This window comes from Hemiscyllium ocellatum, chromosome 26, assembly GCF_020745735.1.
Source record: "Hemiscyllium ocellatum isolate sHemOce1 chromosome 26, sHemOce1.pat.X.cur, whole genome shotgun sequence".
In the NCBI taxonomy this organism is placed as follows: Eukaryota; Metazoa; Chordata; class Chondrichthyes; order Orectolobiformes; family Hemiscylliidae; genus Hemiscyllium; species Hemiscyllium ocellatum.
Genome location: NC_083426.1, coordinates 54,170,605 through 54,195,431, shown reverse-complemented (window position 1 = coordinate 54,195,431; position 24,827 = coordinate 54,170,605). Strand labels below are relative to the sequence as shown.

At 43.6% G+C, this 24,827-nt stretch overlaps 1 protein-coding gene across 2 annotated transcripts in view; it reads left to right on the top strand.

The window, feature by feature from the left end:
- The first annotated feature begins 205 nt into the window (after positions 1–205).
- The window catches only part of cacna1sa (calcium channel, voltage-dependent, L type, alpha 1S subunit, a), a 227,286-nt gene continuing 202,664 nt past the window's right edge, over positions 206–24,827 (top strand). For both annotated transcript variants that reach the window (XM_060845641.1, XM_060845640.1), the window contains exons 1-4: positions 206–425; positions 2,359–2,464; positions 12,568–12,707; positions 21,861–21,979. In XM_060845641.1, the coding sequence (XP_060701624.1) occupies positions 259–425; positions 2,359–2,464; positions 12,568–12,707; positions 21,861–21,979 (532 nt within the window). In that variant the 5' untranslated portion in view covers positions 206–258. The remainder of the gene's footprint in view (positions 426–2,358; positions 2,465–12,567; positions 12,708–21,860; positions 21,980–24,827) is intronic.

Here is a 24,827-nt window from a genome sequence, read left to right as displayed (position 1 = left end):
CCCCCCACTCTCCCCCCATTTCCCCCCCACTCTCCCCCCATTTCCCCCCACTCTCCCCCCATTCCCTTCCCCATTCACCCCCCCCCTCTCCCTCTCCCCCTCCCCCCTGCCGGTGCAGCTGTCTCCCTCTCTCTCCCGGACCGCTTGCTGTTGCTCTAATTTTATCCCGGGATATTTCTGGGCGGTCAGCAGTTTCACCGCGGGGCCGGAGCCGGAGCCGGAGCCGGAGCTGGAGCGGGGCTTGGGGACGGGGACAGCATGGACTCGAACCTGGAGGCGGCCGGGGATTTGAGGAGCCGGCGAACGGACAGTAAAAAGCTCAAGAAGCCGGTGTGTGCCGGCCCCCCTCGGCCACCCCGGTCTCTCCTGTGCCTGAGCCTCCAAAACCCAGTCCGCAAACTCTGCACCAGCATCGTGGAATGGAAGTATCCTTCAGAGATGGGGGGGCTGAGACAGGGGGAAGAGAGACAGGAGGGAGGGGAGAGGGGGGAGGAGAACTGGGAGGAGGGAAAAGAACTGGGAAGAGGGATGAGGGGAGGGATGGGAGAGAGAGGGTCATTGGAAGAGAAGGAGGGAGAGAAAGAGGGATCAGGACAGGGAGAGATCAAAGGATGAGGATGAGGAGGTACAGAATTGTCACCTAGAGGGAGGGAAGGTAAGAGGAGAGTCTGACCAGGCTGGGGCTGTTTTCCCTGGAGCGTCGGAGGCTGAGGGGTGACCTTATGGAGGTTTACAAAATCATGAGGGGCACGGATAGGATAAACACACAAAGTCTTTTCCCTGGGGTCGGGGAGTCCAGAACTAGAGGGCATAGGTTTAGGGTGAGAGGGGAAAGATATAAAAAAGACCTAAGTGGCAACTTTTTCACGCAGAGGGTGGTACGTGTATGGAATGAGCTGCCAGAGGATGTGGTGGAGGCTGGTACAATTACAACATTTAAGAGGCATTTGGATGGGTATAGGAATAGGAAGGGTTTGGAGGAATATGGGCCGGGTGCTGGCAGGTGGGACTAGATTGGGTTGGGATATCTGGTCAGCATGGATGGGTTGGACCGAATGGTCTGTTTCCGTGCTGTACATCTCTATCACTCTAAGTGGGAAAGACTGTAAGAGAGAACAATAGAAAGAGTGGAGAGGAACAGGTATAGGGACAGAGATGGGGAGACAGAGGAATATAAGAGTGAGTGGGCAGTGAGGGAGTGATTGGGAGAAGAGAGAGAATGTGGAAGAAATGGGAGATAATGCGGAGGGAGGGTTGAAGGAAGGAGAAATGGAGCAACAGTGCAAGACAATCTAAAACAAAAGGGTGGTAGGGGGTAGATGGTGAGGGGGTGAGACTGGAAAGGAGAGGTAAGCCGGGATGCTGAGGTTAACTACAGAGAGTGGAAGTTAAAGAGATCAGAGCTGCAGAGTGAAGGTACCTGACAGGTAGATCGAGACCCAAAAGGAAAGTGAGAACCAGCATAATGGGTACAATGTTTGCATATGAATAATTTGTGTCTATAATGATTTTCAGGATGTAGCAGCAAACAGAGATAGATTTAAAGTATAGGTTAAATAGAAACAGGCCAAAAGAGGGACGTGAGGAGACAGGAATAGAGTTGTTGAGTGTTGTGGGAGATGTCATTCAACACAGGTTGTGCAGCTGTCACTGCTCTCTGTCCATATAAGGTGAGCTAAAGACTGCTCAATGTGTCAGTGGCCAGGGGTAGCACTGAGCTCACACTCCTGTATTAAAGGGGATTACAGACCCTCTACAGTTGGTTGCAACAGATCTCACTAAATGGCTGCTTCATAATTTTACAGGTCTTTAACAGAGACTCCTCTCATTACTGCATTAATTCAGACTATTGTGTTAGTAAGCACAGATTCAGATCTTTCATTGAGGCAAAGTACAGGGAGCTTTACTGTGCATCTGACCTGTCCTGGGGGTGTTTGATGAGTACAGTGTAGATGAAGATTTACTCTGTGTATAACAGACTCTATGTCTATGTACTGTACCTGCCTTGAGAGTGTTCAGTGGAGATGGTGTTGAAGGAACTATCTAACCACATGCTGTATCTGTCTTGGGAGATTTAATGGAATAACTTAGAAGGAGTTTCTGATGGGAAAATGTACAGGGAATTTTACCCTGTATCATAGCTGTCCTAATTTCCCGAGAATTGTTGCATGGGAGTAGTTAGAGAGAATTTTATTGTGTAGTTAACCTCTGCACACCTGTGCTAGAGTAATTGGATGAGACAGTACAGGCAGAGCTTTATTCCATATATGACCCATATTTTACCTGCCCTCAATGTGTTTTATGAGACCAGTGATGTCATTAGTTGTGTGAGTGCGATATCCTTGACATCATTGTCAGACCCTTTGAAATCATCATACTAATTACCATCTTTGCCAATTGTGTGGCTCTGGCTGTGTACACGCCCCTACCAGAAGATGACACCAATTCCTTGAATTTCAAGTTGGTAAGTTATTAGTGAGTCCTTCACAATTATCTCAATACGTGAGTGGGCTGTAACACAAACAGCAGATCATGTCTCAGCTAAGCACACTCTGCCACGCTACAAACCTGCTCAGTGGAAGGAAAAGACCTAGTTAGGATATCACAGGTACACCCCAACCTGACTTCCAAACCGGACAGTCAGCTGGTGAAGGAAAAAAACACAGGTTTTTATTTATTTATTTACAGACTCAGACTTGGCGAGCACACACCTCTTCACTGAACATGCACCCTTTCAGCCACTGCATTTACATACATTCCCCCCCTCCAATCAGATTATTTACATCTCTACCCCACCCCCTTTACTGCATTTAAAACCCTCTCCCAAGTCTATTTACATCCCTCTCTCTAGTGTATTGTCTCCTCAGTGTATTTGCATCACTCTGTCCAATATTTTTACATCCCTGTCATTATTTGATTTAAAATTAGCCTGCGATCTAGGACAAAAGGGTGCGACTGCAGATTTGCAGGAATATGGACCCAGGGTTGTTGTTGTGGAGCCTCTGCCCTTGCAGTTATCCCGCAGTTTCGAGGTCCCTGCAGGCTGTGTGGACACTTTGGGGACGCTGATCAAACTGACCACAGCATGTTCAAGTTGCAGGAGGAAATAGAAATGTAGTTGTGGTAGGAAATCGTATAAGTAGGGGGACAGAACCTGTTGTCTGACTGAAGCTGTGAGTGGGAATCCTAAGAGCTGTGTTGCATATCCAGTGCCAGGATTAAGGATATCTTCTTGGGGGCTGGAGAGGAAGAAGGAGGGGAGGGATCTCGCTGTCATCATCCACATTGGTGTCAATAACATTGGAAGGACTAGAATTGCGATCCTTATGAAAGAATTTGAACAGTCAAGAACTAAATTACAAACATGGACCCAGATGGTAATAATCACTGGATTACTACCTAAGCTCTGGGCAAACTAGTATTGGGTAAATAAAGTGAAGGAGTTAAATATGTGACTCAAAGATTTGTATGGGTGAAATGGGTTAGAGGGAGCTGGTTTGGTGGGATGTGCTTCACTTGAATTGTGTGGATCAATGTCCTGACAAATTGAATACTTAGAGCTGTAGAGAAGATTTTAGACTAATTGGGGGTGGGGTGGGGGGTGGGGTGGTGTGGGTGGGGAGTAAGGATTTGAATATCTAGGTGTACAAAACAAGAGGATATGACAGTATTATAGGGTAGCCATTTGAATAATGATGCCTGGGGTGGTACAGTATGCAGAAACATCGAAAATAGCAGTAAATAGAACCAAAGGGGCAAACATTAATTACTTTTTACTTGAAAATGCTTAGTATTCAAAACAAAATAAATGCAAGTTTATGGCTATGAACTTAAAGCCATTAGGGAGACATACTTATCAGGAGCTCAAAGCTTGGACCTAAATATTCAGGAATATGTCTTGCTTCAAATGTACAGACGAGAAGGAAAGGATGGTACGATAGCATTGTTAGTATGAGATGGATTAACTGTGATAGCAAGAAAGGATCTTGGCTCGGAAGATGTAAAATCCATGTAGTTAGAGGTAAGAAATAAAAAGCGAAGGCAAAAAGAAGATGCAAAAATATCTACAGGTCCCTTAACAGTAAACAGAGGTAGGATTGAGAGTGAATCGAAGATAATCATGCTATATCATGGATGACTTTAATCTTTATGTAGATTACAATAGTCACAGCAGAGGAAGAGAACAACATGTTGTGGATCCAAACAGATCTCAGGCTATTTTAGAGCTAGTGATGTATAATGAGGCAGGTTTAACACATTATGTCAGAGTAAAAGATCCCTTCAAATATCGTAACTATAACATGGTAGAATTTAGCATTCAGTTGGAGAGGGAGAAATGTGGGTAGGAAACAACTGTAGTAAGAGTAATCACAGAGGAATGAGGGGAAAGCTGGTTGGAGTGGATTAGCTGCAAAAATGTTTGAAGAAAGTAATTTGTGGTCCCAAAGCAAAAATGTCTCTCAGTAAGAAAGAATTTGATTTGATTTGATTGATTTATTGTGGTCACATTTACCTGAATACAGTGAAAAGTTCTGTTTTGCAATCAGTACAGGCAGATCATAACATACAAGGGCATACAGATCATAGGGTGTTTAGGCAGCCTGAGGCATACAGGGTTATGCTGCACACGAGGTGAACGAAAACACGATTAACATTAGATTTGAAATTAGAGCAGTCCATTCTGCAGTCTAATAACAGCAGGGAAGAAGCTATCCTTGAATTAATTGCTATATGTGTTTGAGTTTCTGTATCTTCTGCCTGACAAGAGGTTAGAAGAGAGTAGTACTGGGGTGGGAGGGGTCTTTGAAGATAGCAGCCTTTCTGCAGCAGTGAGAAGTGTAGATGGAGTCCATGGATGGGAGATTGTCTTCCATGATGGTCTGCGCTTTCTTCACAACTTTCTGTAGTTTCTTCCAGTCCTGGGCAGAGCAGTTGCTGTACAAAGCTGTTACGTGGGCGGCATGGTGGCACAGTGGTTAGCACTGCTGCCTCACAGCGCCTGAGACCCGGGTTCAATTCCCGACTCAGGCGACTGACTGTGTGGAGTTTGCACGTTCTCCCCGTGTCTGCGTGGGTTTCCTCCGGGTGCTCCGGTTTCCTCCCACAGTCCAAAGATGTGCGGGTCAGGTGAACTGGCCATGTTAAATTGCCCGTAGTGTTAGGTAGGGGGTAAATGTAGGGGTATGGGTGGGTTGCGCTTTGGCGGGTCGGTGTGAACTTGTTGGGCCGAAGGGCCTGTTTCCACACTGTAAGTAATCTAATCCCCGTGCTGAACCCAGATAGAATGCACCCTATAATGTGTCTGTAGAAGTTGGTGAGGGTCCTTATGGAAATGCTGAATTTCCTAAACGGCCTGAGGAGGAAGAAGCGTTGTTGTGCCTCTTGATTATCACGTTTACATGGATGTCCAGGACAGATTGTTGGTTATTGTCACTCCAAGGAACTTGACACTCTTGACTCTCCACCTCAGCTCCATTGACGTAGATAGAAGCGTGTTCTCCTCCTTTCTTGCTGGAGTCAATGATCAGTTCTTTAGTTTTGTTCATATTGTGAGAGAGATTGTTACCATTGCACCACAACACTAAGCACTTTATCTCCTTCACGTATTCTGACTCACTGCTGTTTGATATCTGTACTCCCACAGTGGCGTTGGCAGCGAACTTGCAGATGGCATTCTTACAAAATGTGGTGACACAGTCATGAGTGTACAATGGGAAGCTCAGTATGCATCCTTGCTGGGCACCAGTGATGGAGGAGGTGCTTTTGTCTGTCTTTACTCATTGCAGTCCGTGGATCAGTAAGCTGAGGATCCAGTTACAGATGGGGAGTGGAAGGAATCTAGGAAGAGGATCAGCTAACTGGTTGTTCAGGATAGCATCTGATTGAAAGAACAAACAAACAATGTGGCAAAGATTAGCGATAGGCCAGAGGATTGGGCAAGTTTTAAAAACCAACAAAAGACAACCAAAGGAAAAAGGATAAGGATAAACTAGCAAGTACTGTCAAGACAGACAGCAAGAGCTTCTTTAAATCGATAGAGAGGAAGAGAGAGAAGCCAAAGTGAACATGGGCTGCTTAGAGAATGAGGCTGGGGAAATAATAATGGGGAATCAGGAAACAGCAGAGGGGTTATCCAAGATCATAAGACATGGAACAGAAATAGATCATTCAGCCCATACAGTCTCCTGTGGCATTCAGTGAAATTATTGTTGAACTGATAATCCTCAACTTCACTTTCCTGCCTTTTCTCTGTAACACTTGAGTCCTTTACTGATTAAAAAGCTTGAATATTCTTTTAATGGCACAGCCTCAACCACACTGAGTAGTGAAGAATTTCACAGATTCACCTAACTCTGAGAGAAGAAAGTCCTCCTTATCTCTGTCTCAAATGTGCATCCCATTATTCTGAAATTATGCCCTCTGGTCCTAGACTCTCCCTCAGTGGGAAGTCACATTTCTGCATCTACACTCTCGTGTATGTTTCAATAAAATTATATCTTATTCTTTTGAATTCCAGTATGTACAGGCCCAAACCTGCTCAACCTCTCGTCATGAGAAAATCCTTCCATATCGGGATCAACCTAGTCAATCTTCTCTGATGGTGTCCAGTGGCGGTATATTTTGCATATTGTAGCTGTACCCTGACTAGAGCCTTCTATGGTTTTAGCAAACCCTCTATTCCCTTTGAAGTAAAAGCCTCCCCTATTACCTGCTGAACTTTTATGCTTCCTTTTTGTGCTACAAATGTGAGGACCCCCATCACGCAGTATGCTGTAGTCTTTTTCAGTTTAAATAATATTCAGCTCCTCTATTCTCCCTGCGAAGGGGGAGATGTTGGTTATTAAACTACTAAACAATTAAGTATTAAATCAGAAACTCAGCTAGTGTTCTGGGGACCCAGATTTGAATCCAACTATGGCAGATAATGGAATTCTATTCAATAAAAGAAATTTCTGGGATTGGGAATCTACCGCTGACCGTCATTGTTAATGGTTCACTAATGTCCTTCAGGGAAGGAAATCTGCCACCCTGACCTGGTCTGACCACAGTAATGTGGTTGACTCTGAACCGCCCAATGAAATTACCTAGGAAGCCATTCAGTTGTATTAATCACCACAATGTCCCAAAGAAATGAAACTGGATGGATCATCTGGCATTGATGTAGGTACTGGAAAAGACAACGGCACAAACTGTTCTCTAGGGGACACCACGGTGGGTCAGTGGCACTTCTGCCTCATAGTGCCAGACACCCGAGTTTGATTCCACGCTCGGGCGACTGTCTGTGTGAAGTTTTCACATTCTCCTCTTGTCTGTGTGGGTTTCCTCTGGATGCTCAGGTTTCTCCCCATAACACAAAGCTGTGCAGGTTAGGGTAGATTGGTCATGCAGGTTAGTTGGGCTATCCATGGGAAATGCAGGGTTTTAGGGTAGGGGGTGGTTTTGGATTGCAAGCTCTTTAGAGGGTTGATTTGGCATCAATGGGCTGAATGGCGCACTCCCACAATGTAGGGATTCTGTAATGATTCTATGATGACCCTGCAAAGTTCTCCTAACATCTGGGGGCTAGTGCTAAAATTGGAAGAACTGTCTCACAGACTAGTCAAGGAGCAGCCTGAAATAGTTATACTCATGGAATCATACCTTACAGACAATGATCCAAGTATAATGATCGCCATCCTTGGATATTTCCTGTTCTGCTGGCAGAACAGACTCAGCAGACGTGGTGGCACAGTGGTACACAGTCAGGAGGGCGTGCTAAATGGGACAGACTTTAAACAGGTCTAGCAGCTCAAGACTAGGCATCCAGGAGGCTCTGTAGGCCATGTACAGCTGCAGAACTGTACTCTAGCAGAATCTGTAATCTCATGGCCCAGTATTTCTCCCATTCAACCATTACCATCAAGTCAGGAGATCACCCTGGTTCAATGGAGAGTGCAGGAGGGCATGCCTAGAACAGCACCAGGCATACCTAAAAATGAGGTGTCAACCTGGTGAAGCTACCAAACAGGACTGCTTCATAACAAACAACATAAGCAACAAGTGATAGACAGCGCTAAGTGATCCCACAACCAACAGATGTAAGCTCTGCAATCATGCAACGTCCAGGAGTGAATGGTGGTGGACAGTTAACTCGCTGGAGGAGGAGGCTCCATAAAATATCCCATCTTCAATGATGGAGGAGTTCAGCACATCAACGATCTTCAGCCAGAAATGCTGAGTGAATGATACATTTTGGTCTCCTCCAGTATCAGAGAGACCAGTCTTCAGCCAATCAATTCACTCCATGTGATAGCAAGAAATGTTTGGTGACGTTGGAGCTGCAAAGGCTATGGACCCTGACACCATTCCTGAATAGTACTGAAGACTTGTGCCCATTTTGTGCTGCTGCCCTAGCCAAGCTCTTCCAGTACAGTCACAACACTGACATTATGCAACAATGTGGAAAATTGCCCAGGTATGTCCTGTACATAAGTAGCAGGACAAATCCAACCCAGCCTGTTACCACCCCATCAGACCACTCACAATCACCAATAAAGTGATGGAATGTGTCATCAGCAGTGCTATCAAGCAGCACCTGCTCAGTAATATCCTGCTCAGTGATGCCCAGTTTGGGTTCTGCCAGAGTCACTCAGTTCCTGATCTCATTACAGCCTTGGGACAAACATGGACAATAGATCTAAATTCCAGAGGGGAAGGGACAATAGGTGTCTTTGACATCAAGACTGCATTTGACTGAGAGGGTGGCATCAGGTCAATGGGAGCTGAAAATGTGTAGCTGGTTAAAGCGCAGCAGGTCAGGCAGTCTTAGCCTGCTGGACACACTTTCCTCATTCCTGATGAAGGGCTTTTGCCCAAAACGTCGAATTTCCTGTTCCTTGGATGCTGCCTGACCTGCTGCGCTTTAACCAGCAACACATTTTCAACTCTGATCTCCAGCATCTGCAGACCTCACTTTTTACTCAGGTCAATGGGAATCAAGGGAAAATGCCACTAGTTAGAATTATATGTAATACCAAGCAAGATATTCTGATTTGTTAGAGGTCAGTCATCTCAGCTGCAGGACATGCCTTCAGGAGTTCCTCAGGGTAGTGTCCTTGGTCCAACCATGTTCAATTGCTTCATCAAAGAACTTCTGTCCATCGTTAGGTCAGAAGAGTGGATATTTGTTGGTGATTACACAATATGCAGCACCATTTGTGACTCCTCAGGTACTGAAACAGTCCATGCTCACATGCAATACGATCTAGACAAGTCAGAAGTGTGATGGAATACTCCCCACTTGCATGATCGGTGCATCTCCAACAACACTCAAGAAGCTTGACACCATCCAGGATAAAATAGCCTGCTTTATTGGCACGACATCCACAGGCGTCCACTCCCTCCAACACTGAGGCTTAGTAGCAGCAGTGTGCACTATCCATAAGATGCACTGCAAGAAATGTTGCGAAGATCCTCAGACAAACCCTGACCACATCCCTCTGGAAGGTGAAGAGCAGCAGATATATGGGAACACCACCAGCTTCAAGTTCCCTTCCAAGCCATACACCACCCTGACTTGGAAATATATTGTTGTTTCTTCACTATCGGTACATCAAAATCTTGGAATTCCCTCCCCAAGAGCATTATGGCTGAACCCACAGCAGGTTCTAGAAGGCAGCTCACCCCAACCACTTCACAGGCAACTAAGGATGGGCAATGAATACTGGCCAGCCAGCAATGCCCACATCTCACAAATGAATAAAAAAATCCAAATCCATAACATCATATTCTCCCACATTATATTCCATCTGCTAAGTGTTTTTGGCAATGTGCTTAGACTGTCTATATCCCTCTGCTCTTTGTGTCATTCACAGTAGTTGCCTTCCCATCTATTTTTGTCTCACCCACAAACCCTGTCTAGGAGCAGAGGGCATAATTTTAGAGTAGCTGATCTTTGGTTGGTTTCTAATCTGTGCCATCCAGTCACTTGAATCTCCTTTATTTGTTTTGATTACATATGCATTAGATATGATTCATGCCTCAACCCAAATGGAAAAGGTTGAGAATTTGCAATGAGTAATTCACCTCCTGTCTCCTGTCCACCATTCAAGGCACAAGTTAGGAATGTTTTCCACTTGCTTGGATGGGTTCAGCTTCAACAATAACAATAATGATAATAAATAAATAGTAGTTTGCAGATCACATGAAAATTGGCTAATAATTTAATAGTGGTTAGTAATGAGGAAGAAGGTCTTAGGTTACCAGATAATATGGTTGGTCAGATGGGCTGATCGATGGGAGATGAAATTTAACCTTGAAAAATGTAAAGGGATGCAGCTTGGGTAAAATAACAAGACAAGGGTACAAGTTATGGGCCAAGTGCTGAAAAGTGGGATCAATATAGACAGGTCAGCGCAAACTCAAGAACGTCTTCTGTGTTTATGACTGTGATTCTATGGCTATCCAGGGTTAAGCAGCCTGCTTGATTGGTATCACGTCCATCACCTTCAGCATTCACGCTCACCATTTTACATCTACACTCCAACAACTCAATAAGGCTCTTTCGACAGCACCTTCTACACCAGTCACTTCCACCATCCAGAAGGAAAAGGGTAGCAGATACATGGGGATACCACCTGCATGTTTCCCTCCAAGCTACTCATCACCCTGAATTGGAAATATATTGCTGTTCCTTCATTGTTGTCAGGTTACATTGCATGGAATTCCCCCCCAACGGCATTTTGGGGTATCCCTGCATTAAAAAGCCTGCAGCAGCTCAAGAAGGCTGCTCATTAGCACCTTCGACAGGGTAATTAGGAATTGGCAACAATTGATGCTCTTGCCTCAGTCTCACATACTAACGCCCTTTTGTTGAATTAGGCAGCAGAAGATGTTTGGAGATTTACAAAGGTTTTGTTGTGAATCTATATAATACGTACAATAGTTTCTATATTAGCTTTCTGAACCCTTTCCCTGTCCTGAAGCCAGCCCTACCAGGGACAAACTCAGCTACTGTTTTTATATTAGCGAGTTTTGGGAAGATTTGTAGCTCAGGTTGAGATTCTGGATCTAGGTTTGCTCGCTGAGCTGGAAAGTTTGATTTCAGATGTTTCGTCACCATACCAGGTAACATCATCAGTGAGCCTCTGAATGAAGCACTGATGATATGGTCTGCTTTCTATGTATGTATTGAGGTTTTCTTGCATTGGTGATGTCACTTCCTGTGGTGACATAATTTCCGGTGGTAATGTCATTTCTGGTTGTTTTTCTCTGGGGGTGGTAAATGGGATCCAAGTAAACGTGTTTGTTGATGGAGTTCCGGTTGGAATGCCACACTTCTTGGAATTCTCGTGTATCTTTCTGTTTGGCTTGTCCTATGATGGATGTGTTGTCCCAGTCAAAATGGTGTCCTTCCTCATCTGTATGTGAGGATACTAGTGAGAGTGGGTCATGTCTTTTTGTGGCTAATTGATGTTCATGTATCCTGGTGGCTAGTTTCCCGCTGTTTGTCCAATGTAGTGATTGTTACAGTTCTTGCAAGGTATTTTGTAAATGACATTAGTTTTGCTTGTTATCTGTGTAGGGTCTTTCAAATTAATTAATTAGCTGCTATATTAGTGTGTTGGTGGGTTTGTTGGGTACCATGATGCCAAGGGATCTGAGTAGTCTGGTAGTTATTTCCATGCTGTCTTTGATGTAGGGAAAGTGGCGATGGTTTCTGGACGTGTTTTGTCTGCTTGTTTGGGTTTGTTGCTGAGAAATCTGCGGACTGTGTTCATTTGGTACCCGTTCCTTTTGGAAACACTGTATAGGTGATTTTCCTCTGCTCCTCGTACTTCCACTGCGCTACAGTGTGGTGGCTCGTTGAAATAATGTTCGAATGTAGCTTTGTTTGTGGATGTTGAGCTGATTGCTTCTGTAGTTCAGTATTTGATCTGTATTGTTGTTTTCCTGTAGATGCTGGTTTGAAGTTCCCTATTGACTGTTCGCTCTACTGTGACATCTAGGAATAGCAGTTTGTTGTTGTTTTCCTCCTCTTTAGTGAATTTTATTCACACGTCCATCCTAGGACAAGCCAAACAGAAACATGCACTAGAATTCCTAGAAGCTTGGCATTCAATCGACAAGCACATTGACTTGGATCCCATTTACCACCCCGTGAGAAAAATAACAGGAAATAATGTCACCACAGGAAATGACATCACGAAGGAAACCTCAACACATAAATAGGAAGCGGGCCATATCACCAGTGCTTCATCCAGAGGCTCACTCATGATGTTAACTAGAATGATGATGAAACGTCTGAAAACAAAACTTTCAGCTCAGCAAGCAAACTTACATCCAGAACTGTTTTTATGGAAAAGACAAAAACCAAAAACTGCAAGCCAGGCTGGGGCTAAGGGCCAAGGCAAAGATGGTAGATCACTGCATGCAAAAGATCTGGGAAGGGAGGGAATCTTAAGGAGTGGGAATAAAAGCAGATCTGAATCCACTGATCCATGAAAGTGATATTTTCAAGCTTGTCTCAGAAGGAATGTCACAACAGAGTTATCTGTCACTCTCACTTTCTTTCTGTCTCTCTTGTAGGAAAAGATTGAGTACATCTTCCTGATAATATTCACAATTGAAGCAATTTTGAAAATCATTGTGTATGGCTTCCTGTTTCACCCAGATGCCTACTTGCGGAATTTCTGGAATGTTCTGGATTTTGTCATAGTCTTTGTTGGGTATGTCTCATGACTTTCTCATGAATAGTCTGTTAATTTGGACAGTATGCCTGCACAATCATGTTTAATTTGGCACATCCAGGCTCGCTTCGCTATTGTCAAACTTTTTTTTTTGTCTGTGTCAAATTTGTTAAAGTTATATTGTCAAAAATCCAAGAGTTGCATATTAAATAGCATTCATTTCCAACAGGAAAATGTTTAGCTTGGTGAACGGAAGTTGATGGGAAAGAGCATCAAAAGGTTTAAAATAAACACATATTCTGATGATATGACAGGAACATTATATATCTCAAAATATCTTGCAAGACATCATTATTTGAAGTGTAGTTATTGCTATATGTAGAAAATGTGACAGCCAATTTGTACAGAGCAAGCTCCCACAAACAAGAATGAGATAACACGTGGAAAAACCATTTTTTTTTGATGATGAGTTAAGGAATAAATAATGACCAGAACTTAGTGTTATTCAGCGGTTCCACAAGTAGAATCATCTTTGAATCATACAATCTCTGTTGTATGGAAGTAGGCCATCTGGCCCATTGAATCCACACTGACATAAGAGCATCCCCACCCCTTGACCTTATCCTTCTAACCCTGCATTTTCCATAGTGAATGCACCTAACCTACACATCTCTGGTCGCTATGGGCAAATATAGCAGGGCCAATGCACCTAACCTACACATCCCTGGTCGCTATGGGTAAATTTAGCAGGGCCAATGCATCTAACCTACACATCTTTGGTCTGAGGGAGGAAAAGGAGCACCTGGAGGAAACCCATGCAGATGTGGGGAGAATGTACAAACTCCACACAGACAGTCGCCTGAGGGTGGAACTAATAAATTGTTGTTCTGGGAATGATAGATAGATGAGATCTGGACACCACACTAGTAACTAGTATCCATTAAATTACAGACAGGAACATTGCAGAGCAAAACCTCATTGAAACCATCTTCCACTATATCTAAGTTTCATGTGATCTGATGATATTGAGGTTGCAGTCTGGCTATTCACATGGTACTATCATTGTTTGCTGCTACAGAATATAGGCACTTCTGAAGAGAAACATGAGGTCAAAGGTTTTCACCTTGCATTCCCCAATATGGAAACAATAATTTAAATAGGACCAGAAGAGGGTGCTGCTGATTGGTTGGACACCAGTTGGTATGGAGATACAACACAAACGTTTAACCATGTGTCTTATGTAAATTAATAAATTTCAAGCAAGCAGGTCAGAGTATTGCCATAGGATGCAGCGGGGATTAGCTGTTTTCAGGTCCTCACATTGAAAGTGATGCAATGTGTGCTTCCTTTTGCCGACAGAGAACGGAGTTCTGCCTGTATGTGAAGGTACATAGTTTCTAACACACACAAGGGAATCACATGGCGTGCCAACTGATATTATTCAGTTGGTTTCCAGGGTAATTCTTAACAAAGTCTTCGCAATTGTCCAATAGCAGAGTCACATGTAATTTTACACACTCCTCAGCTTTGCAAACAGAGGCTAGTTGAGCACGCTCACTCAGTGGTTAGCACTGTGGCCTCACAGCACCAGGGACCCGAGTTCAATTCCAGCCTCGGGTGACTGTCTCTGTAGAGTTTACACATTCTCCCCGTGTCTGTGTGGTCCTCTGGTTTCCTCCCACAGTCCAAAGATGTGCAGGTTAGGTGGATTGGCCATGGGAAGTGCAGGGTTACAGGATTGGGTAGGGGGATGTGTCTGGGTGGGATGCTCTTTAGAGGATCAGAGGACTTGATGGGCAGAATGGCCTGCTTCCATATTGTGGGCATTCTTTGATTCTTTGAGCATACTGGCAGTCAAAGAGCTGTAAGGGTAAAAAGTGAGGTCTGCAGATGCTGGGGATCACAGTTGAAAATGTGTTGCTGGTTAAAGCACAGCAGGTTAGGCACCATCCAAGGAATAGGAAATTCGACGTTTCGGGCATAAGCCCTTCATCAGCCCTTCCTGATGAAGGGCTTATGCCCGAAACGTCGAATTTCCTAGTCAAAGGGCTGTGTTGTTTCAGGATTCTGATGTGGTCTATCACTTGTTGGGATGTACAGCCTTTATCCCTGGCATCACAATATCCCTGAAACTACTGAATTGTCTGGTGAGCTGCAGTTCTGTTTGATATCAACATCCTGTTAGTGGAGAATACAACTCATGCATTTACTGCAAAGTCGCAGCATGAGACAGCGAGCTTTACCTGCTGCTCAAACATTTGAGACACCTTCCTTTTCTAACATCATCTGAGGTTGAATGGATACGGTTTTTAGGGCCAAAGTGGTTGTCTTTATGTCCTTTTGTGAGGTTGTTATGTATAATAAGGGATAGTTTTGATATCTCAGCATGAAGAGCAGGTGGATAGAGCTCTATTAATGAAGTTGCTGCTATTCTGATTTTATAGTACCCAGCTCTGTAGGAATCCAACAGAGATTAGTTTATAATGATCACCCATTATTGCTAACAGCTGCAATCCTCTGGTCCTCATAATGGAAGGTTGTGAGTTTTTAAATTCTTCTTTGTATCTGGTTTCACCTTCTCATACTCTTACCCACCTGTCAAAACTATTTTGCTTCACCCTTCAAATCCAGGCTTTCTCCTGTTTTTGAGTCTTTGTTGCTAGGCTTAAGAAATTAACTCATTTGCAGCCAATATAGATTTACCTATAGATTCAGAATCCTGAGGAACAGTGAAGCATAAATTTCTTATATTTTACCTCTCGGCATACTCTGCAAGGGCAATGTTCAGTTCTCTTTTACGCAATACATCTGTCTCGCCATTTTCTCAGATGACATGAAGGGTGTCTGCACATCCTATTCCTCAAGTTTAGGTCAGGTCCGTGCAACAAACATTTCTTCACTTGACCTCAAATTATGACTCGGTTTCCCTCATCATGGCATATCTCAGTACCTGACATCACCTGCTTCAAATGCATTTCTCTCCATGCACTGCTAATTTTAGTTTACTCATTTCCACTCTTTTCAATTCAATTTCTCCTTCTTTATCTTTGTCTGCCCTCTCCTTCTGCTCTTTATTTGCCTTCTTCCATTTGCAATTCCATCACTAGTTTCATTCTGTCCATTTCATTTCAAGCTCCTTTAACTGTAACTTAATTTCAGTGTTTCATCTCTAGATTACCCGACTCCTCTTGCATTTCCTTTCAACCCACGTGCTAAGCTAGTGCCTCACCTACCTCTGCCTTTCAATGCGACCCTCCTGTTTACCCACAAAGTCAATCAACTGAGTCTTTGTAAGTTCCCTTAACAGTTACAGGGAACAGTGCTGCCACCTGCAGGAAATCTTTTGCCATTTCCAGTGCCATGTCTTAACCACAGCACAGAACCTGGTATTTTCCTTCAGCTCTTTTATTTAGAACATAGAACAATCCAGCACAGAACAGGCCCTTCGGCCTACGATGTTGTGCCGAACATTTGTCCTAGCTTAAGCACCTATCCATGTACCTATCCAATTGCCGCTTAAAGGTCACCAATGATTCTGACTGACTCTGCCACTCCCACAGGCAGCGCATTCCGTGCCCCCACCACTCTCTGGGTAAAGAACCTACCCCTGACATCCCCCCATACCTTCCACCCTTCACCTTAAATTTATGACCCCTTGTAACACTCTGTTGTACCCGGGAAAAAAGTCTCTGATTGTCTACTCTACCTATTCCCCTGATCATCTTATAAATCTCTATCAAATCACCCCTTATCCTTTGCCGTTCCAATGAGAAAAGGCCTAGCACTCTCAACCTATCCTCGTACGACCTACTCTCCATTCCAGGCAACATCCTGGTAAATCTCCTCTGCACCCTCTCCAAAGCTTCCACATCTTTCCTAAAGTGAGGCGACCAGAACTGCACACAGTACTCCAAATGTGGCCTAACCAAGTTCCTGTACAGCTGCAACATCACCTCACAATTCTTGAATTCAATCCCTCTGCTAATGATTGCTAAATTCAATCCCTCTGCTAATTTACTAACACCACACTCAAATATTTATTGCTTCTGTTTCCAACTCAGTCCTAGATGAACCCCAAAACTTGGCATTGACTCAGTGGGGTATCACCTGGGAATCAAGCCATGCAATCCCAGGGCCATCATAAAGTTTGATTCCTATATTTGCCGGTCCTTAAAGCATGGATCAGGTTTTTATTGTTATGGGCCAGGCCATACCTGTTCAAAGCATTTCAGGAAAGTAGGTCGGACCATAACTTTGCTGGCTGTTTTATGCAGGTGTAAAGTGGACATTCCAGGAGTGATGCAGCTAGTCCAACCACTTGGTTTTAAACAATACAGAATTTTTTCTTGCAATATTACCGAATGAAACAGAAGCAAAAAGAGAACATAATATAGAATAACTTACCTATCTGAAAACCCAACAAACTATCCCAACTTACTGATGCTGTTCTAGATTCCTGCAACAACCTCCATAAACACCCGTAGGCACAAAAGGTAAAAACAAACACGGGGTTTGACAGGAGAGATGTCAGAGAGAGGGAGGGTCAGCATGGACCTGCTTCTTTGGGTCCAGCAGCTTCACAACTGACTGCCTGCTTTCAGTGAACAGCCAGACTGCGAAAAAAACCAAACCAAACCAAAGAAACGCTGAATTGGGAGAACTGGCCACTCCCCTTTCATTGTACAAGTTTTTTTTAAAACTTGAGAGCCTTTTTTATGAGGCAGTATCTGTTAGCTATAACCAAGTTGGCCCTAAAACCCTTCAACACTGGATTTTTTGGAACTCCTGCTTTTATGACTCTGAAAAAAGCCAAGGACAGTATAACCTTGTTAAAAGAGCAGCGTCATCACACTATTTAACAAGAATTATTATTTATCTCAAATAATAACACTCTAACTACAGGTAAACTGTTATTTACCATCAGCACATATATCTACTGATTAAAACTCTAATCCCCTTTACAGACAAACACAGAAAGGAAAGAAACATGGGTTATGGATAGAGGGAATAATTGGAAAAGGAGTTCAGTGCTTCCTTTGTTGTACTGGTCAGAATGGAGCTTCTCTGTTGACCTCCTCCAGATGCTTACACTGGTCTGCATGAGGCAGGGGGTGGATAGTTCACTTTAAAAAAGGACTCTGACCTATCACTTAAAAGTCACAGCTTTGAGCAGCTGCTGAAGGAAAGATAAACTGGTTTTCTTCAGGTTTAAAGTGGCTTACTGTAGAGAATGGAGAGAAAACTCCTGACTGGTAGAGACCTGATGGCTTCTATGTATCTTCAGTTTAGTTAGCTGACAACCAATCATGTGCTTGTTGGCAGGCAGAAGGCCTTTGATAACAATGGTCACTAGTCTACAAACCCATCAGCTTTTTGCTGTCAGCCAAAGCTCGACATGTGCAAAGCTGTTTGGCTCCAGTTCATCTACAAACACTTCGGGTAACTCATAGACTGTACAAGTGGTCCATAACGAGTACCAAATTAAATTGCCTTCAAGCCCTAAAGAAATCCTTGCCTTTTAAAATAGCTCCTCTCTCATTTTAGTCTCCAATTAAAAAATACAAAGCAAATATAAAGACTTTGAAACGAGTTGTTGTAAAGGCAGTAGAGAGTGATTGCGCTGGCAGCATTATGAGGATTACAGTGGGAGTAGCGAGTGAATATAGGGGTGGGAGGAAGCGATTGCGGCAGAAGGGAGTAATGGAGTGATTACAGGGGAGTTGATAGTGACAAAAAGGGCAGTAGGGAGTAATTAACAAGGAATGTATTGAAAATGAGGTACGCGCGTATATATTTTAATATAATTTACTGCTAGTTTGGGTTCTTAAAATTCTAAATTAAACATATGAGTTAGACTGTGTGTTTGAACTTAACAATTAGCTTTCAAAAACTACAGTACCCACAATTCCAAGTGAGTTCCTAGGGAACTACCCAGAGAGTTTAGGGGAGAACTTTCCAGACTCTGACTTCCACTCTGAGTTGACGTTGCAAAGGTGTTCGAGAGAGCGACATATATCAATCCCTGAAGTGCTGGGAAATCTTTTGATTGATTAATAGGTGCTAGTTAGTGTTCCTAAGAAAATGGGTTTAAAGTAAATAAGTTATCATGGAATCAAACATTGTTATTAATCCCAGGTCAGAGTGTTGGGATACAGCTGGTTGAAAAGAAATTAATTTAAGGTTTTGAAATTTTCAAAAAAAAAAGGAATTGAAGTTCCATCAGAGATAGTATAGCATAGTATAGGAAGAAAGCTAAGTCAGGAACACAATAATATTAATTAAGAAATAGTTATCTAAATTCCAGCATGTGAATCAAAATGTTAATTCCTTCATGCCCTCAAAACATTCAAAAAGAAGAGTTTCATATCTTTAGAAAAGAGCAGAGCTGGGTCTTACTGTAGGTTCAGCACTAGAATCGTAACTCTGTTTGTAACCTGTATACAGAAATCAATATAAAGCTGTTGTTTCTGTTCCATCTAGAAAGAGTGCTTGGGTTATTTCAAAAGTGTCCACAGCATCACAAACACAGTCTTCGGCCTATTTGATTCACTCCATGTGATATCCAGAAACGGTTGGATGCTGACAACACTCTGTCAATAATACTGAAGACTTGTGCTTCAGAACTTTAGCATCCAAGCCAAGCAGTCCCAGTACAGGTTGTCCTGCTATAATGCATATTTCATGAGCACAATTTGGCTGTAATGTGATTGATGAATTGTAGATGTTGTTTGTATAATGCGAACTTTCTACAGAATGGTTATAGCGATTCTCTATTAGTGATCTTCTATAGTACGATTTTCTATAGTGGTTTCCCATAGCATGATTTTCTGTAGCGCGAGGTTACAGAGAAACACAACTATTGTGTTATAGCAATAACACTGGCATTGACCTGGCAATGTGGGAAATTGCTCAGGTATGTCCTGAACACACAAAGCTGAGAAAATCCAGCCTGGCTAATTACTGACCCATCAGTCTGCTGTCCATCATCAGTAAAGTGATGGAAGGTGTTATTAACAGTGCTATCAAAGAGCACCAGCTCAGCAATAACCTGCTGAGTGACACCCAGTTTGCATATTGACAGGATCTCTCTTCATTACAGCCTTGGTTCAAACATGGACAAAAACGGAATTCTAGAGGTGAGGGTGAAAGTGACTGCCCTTGTTATCAAAACTCCATTTGACTGGAATCAATGGAAGTCGGGGGGGGAGGGGGGTGGGTGGTCGGGGGAAGTTCTGCTCTGGTTGGAGTCATACCTGGCACATCAAAAGATGAATGTGGTTGTTGGAGGTCAGCCATCTCATCTCCAGAACATCTTTACAGGAGTTCCTCAGGATAGTGTCCTAGAATCAACCACCTTCAGCTGCTTCATCAATGATCTTCCCTCCATCATAAGGTCAGAAGTGGGATGTCCGCTATGGTTACATAATGCTCAGCACCACTAGTGACTCCTCGAATACTGAAGTGGTCAGTGTCCAAATCCAGCAAGACCTGGACAACGTTCAGGTTAGAGCAGACAATACCAAGTAACATTCACAACAAGAGAGAATCTAATCATCATCACTTTACATTCAATAGCATTTCCATCATTAAGTCCCCACTATCCCCTGGGCATTACCATCGGCCAGAACATGAACTGGTCTAGCCATATAAATAACTAAAGCAGAAATTGCAGGAGAAACTTAGTATGTCTAGCTGCATCTATGGAGAGAAAACAGAATTAATGTTTCAAGTCCAGTTCTGAAGAAAGGTCACTGGACTCAAAACCTTAACTCTGTTTCCTCTCCACAGATGCTGCCAGAAATGTTGCTATTTTTGTTTCAGATTTCCAGCATCAGCACTCCTGTTTTTGTTAAAGGAGTTGCTAGAAAAGTTCAGCAGGTCTGACGGCATCTGTGGAGAGAAATCAGAGTAAACGTTTTCAAACTGGGGAAGGGTCATTCAAATCAAAATGTTAACTCTGATATCTCCACAGATGTTGCCAGGCCTGCTGAACTTTTCCAACTATTTCTGTTGCTGTTTCTGATTTACACCAGTCTCAGTTTTTTTGATTTTTATGGGCAGTTGGCTTTGTTTCATTTTAGTCACATAGGGTCATCGGGTCATACAGGGTGGATACAGACTCTTCGGTCTAACTTGTCCATGCTGACCAGGTCAGAGGCTGGGAATACTGCAGTGAGTAACTCACCTCCTGCAGATCCTAAGCCTGCCCATAATCTCCAAGGCACGTTAGGCACATTGCTCACTAGCCTGGAAGAAAGCCGTTTCAACAACATGCAAGAACGTGAACACCATTTAGGACAAGACAGACTTCCTGATTGGCACCACAACCACAAATAATCCTCCCCCCCCCACCAGCCCCACCATCAATACACAGTAGTAGCAGGGTATACTGTTTACAAGATGCATACAGTAATTAACCAAGACTCCATTCCATTTAGAATGGAATGGGTAGCAGATACATGGAAACACCACTATCTGCAAATTCCCCTCAAGCCACTCACCATGCTGTCCTTCAGCGTCATGAGATCAAAACTCAAAACTTCCTCCCTAATGGCATTGGGGGTCTACATGTCTACTGCAGTGGTTCAAGAAGACATCTCTCCACTATCTTCTCAAGTGCAGCTAGGGATGGACAATTAATGCTGGTGCTGCCAGTGATGTCGCATCCACGAGTGAATAAACTAAAATAGTGAATGCTTACAGGGAAACAGGGAGTGATAGATTACAGAGGGAGTAGGGAGTAATTACAGAGGGAGCAGGGAGTGATTACTGGGGGAGCAGGGAGTTAGTATAGTTGGTTGGGAGCAGGGAGTAATTATGGAGGTGGGGAACAGGAAGTGATTGCAATTTGGGGAGCAGGTAGCAATTATAGAGAGCAGGGAATGATTACAGAGGGACCAGGGAATGATAACATGGGGAATAGAGATTGATTTAAGGGTTAATAGAATGTGATTGTGAGGGGAGCAAGGAGTTCTTGGTGATGGAATATTTATGTGATTAAGTTGAGGTGGGGTATGTAGGGAGTGTTTACCAGAAGAACATGGAGTGAGTGTGGGATTGAAGAGAGATTTGGAGCTGCATGGTCAGCAGTTGCTCCATCTGTTAGATAGACTCTTGCTTCAATGGTTGTGAAAGCTCAGTGTTGAGTTGCAGGTTGGGTTCTGACTAACCCACTTGCTCCTTCCTTTGCAGCCTCTGTACTGTGGCCCTGGAGCATCTGAGTCCATCAGCAAAGAGTGCGGGTTTTGACGTGAAGGCCCTTCGAGCGTTCCGTGTGTTAAGACCATTGCGCTTGGTGTCGGGAGTTCCCAGTAAGTACAGAAGGCATCACTGCCATTTCTGACAATAACAGTTTGACCAGATTGCTTGCATACGTTCACAACAGCATATGAACAGGGCACAGGGGGAGGCCGGTGAACTCCGTGGGTATGCTCCTCCTTGGCCGACTTGACTATGGCCTCCAACTCCACTTTGCTGTCTCCTGACCCAGAAGCTGTGCCTCCCTGTAGATCAAACATGTGCCTAAAGTAGTCTTGAATATATTCAATGACCCACTCTCATTGCCTTCTCAGCAGGAAAATTCCAAAGATTAATAACCCCGAAGGGAAGAAATTCCTCCTCATCTCTGCTTTAAACAGAGATCCCTTATTCTGAATTGGTCCCCCTCTAGTTCTTGATTCTCTGCACTGACCTTGTTGAGGTCCCTCACAGTCCTGTTTGTTTCAATAAGGTTGCCTCTCATTTTGCTCAGCTCCAATGAGTACAGGCCCCACCAGCTTAACCTTTCCTTCATAAGACAAAGCTGGGTGGGAGGTGGAAACTGTGAGAAAGTTGCAGTGATAAAGTAATAGAATCACACAGCACAGAAACAGACCCTTCAGTCCTACTCATCATTGCCAACCAAGTTTCCCAAACTCAACCCATCCCATTTGCCTGCGTTTGGCCCATACCCATCTAAACATTTCCAATTCATATACCTATCCAAATGTCTTTTTAATGTTGTACCTGTACCTGCAGCTATGATGTCCTTTAGATTAATTCCATATGCAAACCACCCTCTGTGTGAAAAGCTGCCCATTCAGTCCCTTTTAAAATTGTTCCCCTCTTATCCCCTACCCTACGGAAAAGATCTTTGATATTCACCTTATCTATGCCTCTCATGATTTTATAAACCTCTATAAAGGTCACCCCTCAACCTACTGTGCTCCAGTGAAAGAAGTCTCAGCCTATCCAATCTGTCCTTTTAACTCAAATCCTGCAGTCCTGGCAACATCCTGAAAATGTTTTCTGAACCCACTCCAATGTAATAATATCCTTCCTACAGCAGGGTGACCGTGTCTGTACACAGTACTCCGAAAGTGGCCTCACTAGTCAGTGTCCTGTTCAATACCAACATGACATTGCAACTCCTATACTCAATGATCGGAGAAGGAAGGAACATGTGCTAAATGCTTCTTTAACTATCCCTCTACCTGTATCACAACTTTCAAAGAATGATGTACCTGAATCCCTGAATCTCCCTGTTCAACAACACTACCCATTAACTGTACCCCTGCGTTTATTCATCTTCCCAAAATAGAATACCTCATACTTATCCAAATTAATCACTGCCTGCCACTCCTCAGACCTTTTGCCCAATTAGCCAAGATCCCCTTGTAATCTTTGATAAATTTCTTCACTGTCCATCAAATCACCAATCTTGGTGTCATCCACAAACTTACTAACCATGCTTCCTCAATCAAATTGTTTATATAATTGACAAACAACAGTAAACCTAGCACTACATGTATGTGAGGAATCAGAGAATGAGCAGAGAGAGAGAGTAGGGCTGATCAGGGATAGTGGAGGGAACTTGTGCCTGGAGTCTGAGGAGGTAGGGGAGGTCCTAACTGAGCCGTCTGCTTCAGTATTTACAAGAGAGAGGGATGTTGTTGATAGTGGGAACACAGTGGATCAGGTTAATAAGCTTGAACAGATTGATATTAAGGATGTTGATGTGCTGGAAATTCTGGGAACCATCAGGATAGATAAGCCCCCAGGGTTGAACCAGATATATCCAAGGTGACTACAGGAAGCGAGGAATGAGACTGCTGCATGTCTGGCGATGATCTTCGCATCCTCACTCTCCACGGAAATAATACCAGCTGATTGAAGGGAGGGGAATGTTGTTACTCTGTTCAAGAGAGGAGTAGGGAAATTCCTGGGAATTACAGACGGATCAGTCTTACATAACTGATAAGCAAAGTACTGGAAAGGATTCTGAGAGATAGGATTTATGATTACTTGGAAAAACCTAGTTTGAATAAAGATAGCATGGCTTTGTGAGGGACAGATCATGTCTCACAAGCCTTATTGAGTTCTTTGAGGATGTGACAACACAAGGTGATGAAGGTCGAGCAGTGGATGTGTTGTATGGATTTCAGTACGGCATTTGATAAGGTTCCCCACGGTAGGCTCGTTCAGAAAGGTAGGAGGTATGGGATACAAGGGAATGTGGCTGTCTGGATACAGAATTGGCTGGCCGAAAGAGGACAGTGAGTGGTAGTGGATGGAAAGTTTTCCGCCTGGAGGTCGGTGACCATGGTGTCCCGCAGGGATCTGTTCTTGAGTCTCTGCTCTTTGTAGTTTTTATAAATGACTTGGATGAAGAAGTGGAAGGGTGGGTTAGTAGATTTGCCGATGACACAAAGGTCAGTGATGTTGTAGATAGTGTCGAGGACTGTTGCAGGCTACAACAAGACATTGACAGGATACAGAACTGGGCTGGGAAGTGACAGATGGAGTTCACCCTGGATAAATGTGATGTGATTCATTTTGGAAGGTCGAACTTGAATTTTGAATATAGGGTTAGAGACAGGATTCTTGGCAGTGTGGAGGAACAGTGGATCTTGGGGTCCACGTACTTGATCCCTCAACGTTGCCACCCAAGTGGATAGGGTTGTTAAGAAGGCATATGGTGTTTTGGCTTTCATTAACAAGGAGATTGAGTTTAAGAGCTGTGAGGTTTTGCTGCAGCTCTATAAAACCCTGGTGAGACTACACTTGGAATATTGTGTCCAGTTCTGGTTTCCTCATTATAGGAAGGATGTGGATGCTTTCGAGAGGGTGCAGAGGAGATTTACCAGGATGCTGCCTGGATTGGAGGGCTTGTCTTGTGAA